The 9,506-nt window shown below is 45.9% G+C and overlaps 1 protein-coding gene across 1 annotated transcript; it reads left to right on the top strand.

The window, feature by feature from the left end:
* The first annotated feature begins 980 nt into the window (after nt 1–980).
* Nucleotides 981–8,579, top strand: LOC141027165 (UDP-glycosyltransferase 90A1-like). Its single transcript, XM_073504140.1, has 2 exons — nt 981–1,102; nt 7,709–8,579. The coding sequence occupies exons 1-2, from the start codon at nt 981–983 to the stop codon at nt 8,577–8,579; spliced, it is 993 nt and encodes a 330-aa protein (XP_073360241.1).
* The last annotated feature ends 927 nt before the right edge of the window (nt 8,580–9,506 follow it).

The raw sequence follows: 9,506 nt of genomic DNA, 5'->3' as shown, positions 1-9,506 counted from the left end.
CATGTAACCCGCCCCTTCAACTTATATAAGGAGGGGCAGGGCACCCCAAGAGGGGGAGAAGAAATAATCTTAAGGCTAGACACAACTAGGAGAGCCGGTGATACGGCAACTCCCTCATAAGCATAATGAGACCTAGCCACAAACAGCATGTAGGGTTGTTACCGGATGATGTTTCCCGGGGCCCGAAGCTGTCTAAATCCTTGTCTTGTGTGTTGATCCGCCTCGCGTCTCTCATCCCGATCAACCCCTCTCAAGCTACCACATAGATGCGTTGGCCTCACGACTAAGTCCTCACACTAGGACATCTGCCGTGACAATTCCACGACAATATGTGAAAATAACACGATAATTTACAAACTGTATACCCGATAAGTTACATACAAAAATCACAGTAACTTCAACCAAGAAGGCAAAAATTTGTTGAAAAACATATCCCCTAATAACTTCTATGAAATATCTATTTGGCACACCAGATCGTTTTGACAAAACTGCCGAACGACCTGGTTGTCCTTCGATCCCGATCGCTAGATCCACACAAAGTTCACTGCCCTCCTCCATCCCCACTCGATTCATGGGGGAAACCCAGCCGCACCCTTTCTTCGTCCTCTCTTTCGACTTACTCCCCAACCCCAAACCAGCAGTTATCGCCTACGCCGGCGATCTCACCGTCTTGTGCCGTCCTCCGCCACTGCCCTAGCATCTCTACCTCCCCTTCCCTCACCCTATCACCCTACCTGAGGCCCCAAATCGAGCAGCCTGGTCACCCGGCGGCTAGATCCACCACGGCCACCGCGGTACCTCCGGATCCGCGCCCTCGTGACGCGACGGAGGTGCTCGAGGGTGGTCGCAGCCACATGCGCCGAGAAGGGTTCGAGACGACAGAATGTTGACGATGGAAGTGCTCGAGGGCTTGCGGGCAACCATGCGTGAACCATCATGCCCAAGTCTGGACGCGATTGTTCAAGTACAATGATACCCAGATGGGGAAGTTGAGCATTGTTGCTGGAATGGCACCATCGAACCCATGTCTGGACGCGGCTCAAACAAATTCAGCGCTCCAAATGCAGGTGTTCAAGATGACACTGGATACCAAACGAACAAAGTTATTTGAAAAACATACCCCTGTTAACTTATGTAAAAATAGCATGGTAATATATGAACAACATGGACAATAACTTACATACAAACACCTAGGTAAATTTAACCAAAGGGGGAAAATGTTGTTGAAAGCCATATCCCCGATAACTTGTATGAAAATAGCACGGTAAAATATGAACCGTATACCTGATAACTTACGTACAAACACTGCAGTAAATTTGACCAAGGGAGAAAAAGTTGTTGAAAAATATACCCTCGAGAATTTCTGTGTAAATTGTATGGTAATAAACCAAATCCATACCTGATAACTTAAGTACAACCACTGCGATAACATTTTTTTTACTATGGGCAGGGGGGAAGGAGTTGTTAAAAATATACTGCGGAACTTCTATCTAAATAGCATGGTAATATGCAAACCACATAACGAATAACTTAAGTACAAACACCATGGTAATATTTGACCAAGGGGAAAATGTTATTAAAAAATATACCCCAGTAACTTCTATGTAATTAGCATGATAAAAGATGAACCCCATACATGATAACTTACGTGCATACACCATGGTATTTTGCATCTAAAAAGGAGGGAAGGGGACACTCGGGTTTGTGAACTCTGTGAACTGGTGTGAAACATGTAGAAAAAATATGAAACTAGGGTACATAGTCCTAATACCCGAACTAGTGAGGCTCTCGGTTTGAATTTTAAGTTACTCTTTTTTTGTTCAATCTCGTCTCAGCAAGATACGATTAGTCTGTAAATTGTTTGTAATTAGTAGAGCCGACAAGCCCAACTGGATGTTGTTGCTAAATTTACTATGTTTGTCCTGGGTTCGTGAAGGAAATATGCCCTAGAGGCAATAATAAAGTATTATATATTTCCTTATATCATGATAAATGTTTATTATTCATGCTAGAATTGTATTAACCGGAAACATAATACATGTGTGAATACATAGACAAACAGAGTGTCACCAGTATGCCTCTACTTGACTAGCTCGTTAATCAAAGATGGTCATGTTTCCTAGCCATAGACATGAGTTGTCATTTGATTAATGGGATCACCTCATTAGGAGAATGACGTGATTGACTTGACCCATTCCGTTAGCTTAGCACTCGATCGTTTAGTATGTTGCTATTGCTTTCTTCATGACTTATACATGTTCCTATGACTATGAGATTATGCAACTCCCGTTTACCGGAGGAACACTTTGTGTGCTACCAAACGTCACAACGTAAATGGGTGATTATAAAGGTGCTCTACAGGTGTCTCCAAAGATACTTGTTGGGCTGGCGTATTTCGAGATTAGGATTTGTCACTCCGATTGTCGGAGAGATATCTCTGGGCCCACTCGGTAATGCACATCACTATAAGCCTTGCAAGCATTGTGACTAATGAGTTAGTTGCGGGATGATGTATTACGGAACAAGTAAAGAGACTTGCCGGTAACGAGATTGAACTAGGTATCGAGATACCGACGATCGAATCTCGGGCAAGTAACATACCGATGACAAAGGAACAACGTATGTTGTTATGCGGTCTGACCGATAAAGATCTTCGTAGAATATGTGAGAGCCAATATGGGCATCCAGGTCCCGCTATTGGTTATTGACCGGAGAGGTGTCTCGGTCATGTCTACATAGTTCTCGAACCCGAAGGGTTCGCACGCTTAACGTTACGATGACAGTTTTATTGAGTTTTGATGTACCGAAGGAGTTCGGAGTCCCGGATGAGATCGGGGATATGACGAGGAGTCTCGAAATGGTCGAGACGTAAAAATCGATATATTGGACGACTATATTCGGACTTCGGAAAGGTTCCGAGTGATTCGGGTATTTTTCGGAGTACGGGAGAGTTACGGGAATTCGTATTGGGCCTTAATGGGCCATACGGGAAAGGAGAGAAAGGCCTCAAAAGGTGGCCGCACCCCTCCCCATGGTCTGGTCCGAATTGGACTAGGGAAGGGGGGCGCACCCTTCCTTCTTTCTCCTTCCCCCTTCCCTTCTCCTACTCCCACAAGGAAAGGAGGAGTCCTACTCCCGGTGGGAGTAGGACTCCCCCCTATGGTGCGCCTCTCCCCTTGGCCGGCTGCCTCCCCCTTGCTCCTTTATATATGGGGGCAGGGGGGCACCCCAGAGACACAACAATTGATCCTTGAGATCTCTTAGCCGTGTGCGGTGCCCCCCTCCACCATATTACACCTTGATAATACCGTTGCGGAGCTTAGGCGAAGCCCTGCGTCGGTGGAACATCATCATCGTCACCACGCCGTCGTGCTGACGAAACTCTCCCTCAACACTTGGCTGGATCGGAGTTCGAGGGACGTCATCGAGCTGAACGTGTGTAGAACTCGGAGGTTCCGTGCGTTCGGTACTTGATCGGTCGGAACGTGAAGACGTACGACTACATGAACCGCGTTGTGATAACGCTTCCGCTGTCGGTCTACGAGGGTACGTGGACAACACTCTCCCCTCTCATTTCTATGCATCACCATGATCTTGCGTGTGCATAGGAATTTTTTTGAAATTACTACGTTCCCCAACAGTGGTATCGGAGCCTGGTTTTATGCGTTGATGCTATGCACGAGTAGAACACAAGTGAGTTTTGGGCGATATAAGTCATACTGCTTACCAGCATGTCATACTTTGGTTCAGCGGTATTGTGAGATGAAGCGGCCTGGACCGACATTACGCGTACGCTTACGCGAGACTGGTTTCACCGTTGCGAGCACTCGTTGCTTAAAGGTGACCGACGGGTGTCTGTCTCTCTCACTTTAGTTGAACCGAGTGTGGCTACGCCACAACTATCGTTGTGGTTTTGATGCGTAGGTAAGAACGGTTCTTGCTAAGCCCGTAGCAGCCACGTAAAATATGCAACAACAAAGTAGAGGACGTCTAACTTGTTTTTGCAGGGCATGTTGTGATGTGATATGGTCAAGACATGATGTGAAATAATGTGTTGTATGAGATGATCATGTTTTGTAACCGAGTTATCGGCAACTGGTAGGAGCCATATGGTTGTCGCTTTATTGTATGAGATGCAATCGCCATGTAATAGTTTTACTTTATCACTAAGCGGTAGCGATAGTCATAAAAGCAATAAGTTGGCGAGACGACAATGATACTATGATGGAGATCAAGGTGTCGAGCCGGTGACGATGGTGATCATGACGGTGCTTTGGAGATGGAGATCACGAGCACGGTGCTTCGGAGATGAAGATCACAAGCACAAGATGATGATGGCCATATCATATCACTTATATTGATTGCATGTGATGTTAATCCTTTATGCATCTTATCTTGCTTTGATTGACGGTAGCATTATAAGATGATCTCTCACTAAAATTTCAAGACAAAAAGTGTTCTCCCTGAGTATGCACCGTTGCGAAAGTTCTTCGTGCTGAGACACCACGTGTTAATCGGGTGTGATAGGCTCTACGTTCAAATACAACAGGTGCAAAACAGTTGCACACGCGGAATACTCAGGTTAAACTTGACGAGCCTAGCATATATACAGATATGGCCTCGGAACACAGAGACCGAAAGGTCGAGCGTGAATCATATAGTAGATATGATCAACATAGTGATGTTCACCATTGAGACTACTCCATCTCATGTGTTAATCGGACATGGTTTAGTTGCTTTGGATCACGCAATCACTTAGATGATTAGAGGGTTGTCTATCTAAGTGGGAGTTCTTAAGTAATATGATTAATTGAACTTAAATTTATCATGAACTTAGTCCTGATAGTATTTTGCAAATTATGTTGTAGATCAATAGCTCGCGTTGTTGCTTCCCTATGTTTATTTTGATATGTTCCTAGAGAAAATTATGTTGAAAGATGTTAGTAGCAAAGATGCGGATTGGATCCGTGATCTGAGGATTATCCTCATTGTTGCACAGAAGAATTATGTCCTTAATGCACCGCTAGGTGACAGACTTATTGCAGGAGCAGATGCAGACGTTATGAACGTTTGGCTAGCTCAATATGATGACTACTTGATAGTTTAGTGCACCATGCTTAACGGCTTAGAATCGGGACTTCAAAGACGTTTTGAACGTCATGGACCATATGAGATGTTCCAGGAGTTGAAGTTAATATTTCAAGCAAATACCCGAGTTGAGAGATATGAAGTCTCCAATAAGTTCTATAGCTAAAAGATGGAGGAGAATCGCTCAACTAGTGAGCATGTGCTCAGATTGTCTGGGTACTACAATCGCTTGAATCAAGTGGGAGTTTATCTTCCAGATAAAATAGTGATTGACAGAATTCTCTAGTCACCATCACCAAGTTAGTAGAACTTCGTTATGAACTATAGTATGCAAGGGATGACGAAAGTAATTCCCGAGCTCTTCGTGAAGCTGAAATCGACGAAGGTAGAAATCAAGAAAAACATCAAGTGTTGATGGTTGACGAGACCACTTCAAGTGTTGATGGTTGACGAGACCACTAGTTTCAAGAAAAAGGCAAAGGGATAGAAGGGGAACTTCAAGAAGAACGGCAAGCAAGTTGCTGCTCAAGTGAAGAAGCCTAAGTCTGTACCTAAGCCTGAGACTAAGTGCTTCTACTACAAAGGGACTGGTCAACTGGAAGCGGAACTACCCCAACTATTTGGTGGATAAGAAGGATGGCAAAGTGAACAAAGGTATATTGGATATACATGTTATTGATGTGTACTTTACTAGTGTTTATAGCAACCCCTCGGTATTTGATACTGGTTCAGTTGCTAAGAGTAGTAACTCGAAACGGGAGTTGCAGAATAAACAAAGACTAGTAAAAGGCGAGGTGATGATGTTTGTTGGAAGTAGTTCCAAGATTGATATGATCATCATCGCACACTCCCTGTACTTTCGGGATTGGTGTTGAAACTAAATAAGTGTTATTTGGTGTTTGCGTTGAGCATGAATATGATTTGATCATGTTTATTGCAATACGTTTATTCATTTAAGTTAAGAGAACAATTGTTGTTCTGTTTACATGAATAAAAAACCTTCTATGGTCATACACACCAACGAAATTGGTTTGTTGGATCTCGATCGTAGTGATGCACATATTCATAATATTGAAGCTAAAAGATGCAAAGTTAATAATGATAGTGCAACTTATTTGTGGCACTGCCGTTTAGGTCATATTGGAGTAAAGCGCGTGAAGAAACTCCATACTGATGGGTTTTTGGAATCAATTGATTATGAATCACTTGATGCTTGCGAACCATGCCTCATGGGCAAGATGACTAAAACGCCGTTCTCCGGAACTATGGAGAGAGCAACAGATTTGTTGGAAATCATACATACAGATGTATGTGGTCCGATGAATATTGAGACTCGTAGCAGGTATCATTAATTTCCGACCTTCACAGATGATTTGAGCAGATATGGGTATATCTACTTAATGAAACAGAAGTCTGAAACATTTGAAAAGTTCAAAGAATTTCAGAGTGAAGTGGAGAATCATCGTAACAAGAAAATAAAAGTTTCTACGATATGATCGCAGAGGTAAAATATTTGAGTTACGAGTTTGGCCTTCAATTAAAACAATGTGGAATAGAGTTTGGCCTTTTATTCCTTCTGTGTGTTACGTTACTAAGGCCATCGGTCTTATGGAAAGAGAAGGCATATAATCGATTCTTTGATCGGCTTCGCTTCTTTCGTGATTCACGTAGATTGGAATTCACTTTCTTTAGGGCATGGCTAGTTTCGGGTTTTCTAAAACCATCGCCCAACTCTTTCTTATTCAGACACGCCAACTGATATGTTGGATTAACAAGCTAGGGAATAATCAAACCCCACCAATGCCTTATTTTTTACTCTTTCCAAGGAAAAACATGGTGTGGACGTGGGATCGAAGGTAGGAGGTCGCCGTTTCTTTTACCTATTTTGTGCGGGGATCGGGAGGAGCCCAGAAAATCGGGAAGGACGCGGAAGTTCAAGAGGACGTGGTTTTTTTGAGGGAAGGGAGGACGTGGAATTGCAAGGTGGGAAGTAGGTTGGTACTTTTGCAATCTGTCACACGGTTGATGTATATTGCAGTCCTTAATATTTTAGCTTTACGATACAAATACAAATATATGTGTAGTGATATATACACGCGAATACAGGAAACACAGAGACCAATTTGCGAATCTTAATGCAGATCAACAACACACGGTCCGCGTGCCCCGGACCTGCATGCCCAAGGAGGTAGTCTGCGAGTGTAGCGATGACGAGAGCAGGTAGGCCGACGCTATGATATGCTTGCGTCGTTGAAGATGGAATCATTAGACTTTTATAAAAACACGCCTTTTTGCTCGGTGGAAGATCGTCTCCTTCGCATCCGATGCCCGCCAATTACATATGACGGGGATACATTCGCCCCGCTGAATTTCACCTCCTACTAGTTGCGAACTTGCGCGGGTTCAACACGAAGATTTAGCTTTAGGCGCGGTGTGAGTGAGTATATAATCGGAGAACGGCGGACGTACGAGACTGCGTGAGACTCACACACTTGCACAGCTGCCCCATCTATCTATCCATGGCTGCTCCAACGCCGCTCCGTCACGTGGCCATGCTCCCCTTCATGGCCAAAGGCCACGCCATGCCACTCCTACACCTCGCGTGCCTCCTCCTCGGCAGCCGCGTCGCCTCCGCCGTCACCTTCTTCACCACCCCACGCAACGCGCCCTTCATCCGCGCCGGGTTAGTCGGCACCGGCGCCGCTGACATCGTCGAGCTTCCGTTCCCCTCTGAGGACGCCCCGCAGAGCACGGACGAGCTCCCGTCCTTGACGCATCTCGTCGACTTCGTTTCCGTGGTGGCGGCGCTCGGCCCTGCGTTCGCGGACGCGCTCACCGCGCTCGAGCCCAGGCCGGACATGCTCGTCCACGACGGCTTCATCGTGTGGGCCAAGGACGTCGCCGACAAGCTCGGCATGCCGCTGCTCATCACCCTCGGCATCGGCGGCTTCACCTTGTACGTCTACGGGGCGGTCATGACGCACAAGCCACAGGCACTCCCGAGCTCGCCGACCGAGCCGTTCCCGGTCCCCGCCTTGCCAGACCTCTGCATCACCATGGCCGACCTCGGCCGGCCCTTCGACGTCCCGGAGCCGGCCGGCCCGCACTGGTACTTCGTGTGCGAGAGCTGCAACAACATGTACTCCAGCAGGGGCATCATCGCCAACTCCTTCAGCGAGCTCGAGTCGGTCTACATTGACCTGTGGAACAAGAACCGGGGGTTCGACATCAAGATGTGGCCGATCGGACCGCTCTGTCTTGCGGTCCCCAAACCGGCAGTCCAGAGCAAAGACGACCGTGAGATCTCGGACTGGCTGGACTCGAGGCTCGCCATGGACCGGCCGGTCCTCTACGTCGCGTTCGGCTCACAGGCCGAGCTGAGCCGGGCGCAGCTTGAGGAGATCGCCGTCGGGTTAGACCACTCCGGCGTAGACTTCCTATGGGTGGTCCGGTCCAAATGGTTCGACAAGGGGATCGGTTTTGTTAGATAATAACGAGAAATAAACGAGACACGAGAGACACGGATTTTTACATGGAAACCCTTGCGGGAGAAAACCACGGACGCACGAAGGCGCAATCACTATGAGGAGGAGTATTACAAGCACGAGACGACAGACCGTCTTAGGTGCGACTACATGGGATATATATGAGGGGCAACACATAGGAGTCCTTGTAGGACAAGTTAACGAGTTGTACTCGTACGCGTCGGTACCAACGCAAAAGCCCACACCGTATGTACTACGTCTAGTCCAATACGGTAGAATTTGGATCATAATTTAACAATCTCCACCTTGAGCCAAATTCCCTCCAGTAGTCGAAGAAAGTGAATAACTCCATCCAAATCAGCATAAACACCTTGTGCGTCAAAGTCCATAGGACTAGTGAGAAATACCAACTAAGCCTGAGCAAAGCTCAAACTTATTGGTTGGAACTGGCTTTGTCATCATATCAGCAGGATTATCATGAGTACTTATCTTGCACACCTTCAAATCGCCTTCAGCAACAACATCTCGAATATAATGAAATCTGACATCAATGTGCTTTGTTCTCTCATGATACATTGGATTCTTTGTAAGATATATAGCACTTTGACTGTCAGAAAATATGGTAGGGCAAGATGAATCTCCACAAAGCTCAGTGTACAAACCTCTCAACCAGATAGCTTCTTTGCATGCCTCAGAAATAGCCATATACTCGACATCAGTAGTGGAACAAGCCACAATAGACTGCAAAGTTGCTCTCCAACTCACAGCACAACCACCAATGGTAAAAACATAACCTGTGAGCGATCTTCTCTTATCCAAATCACCAGCAAAATCAGAATCAACAAAACCAACAAGTCCATCTCCAGTTTTCCCAAACTGTAAATAAGCATTAGAAGTACCACGCAGGTATCTGAAAATCCACTGAACTGCTTT

Source organism: Aegilops tauschii, chromosome 7 (genome assembly GCF_002575655.3).
Source record: "Aegilops tauschii subsp. strangulata cultivar AL8/78 chromosome 7, Aet v6.0, whole genome shotgun sequence".
NCBI lineage: Eukaryota > Viridiplantae > Streptophyta > Magnoliopsida > Poales > Poaceae > Aegilops > Aegilops tauschii.
This window is presented reverse-complemented; position numbering and strand designations above follow the sequence as displayed.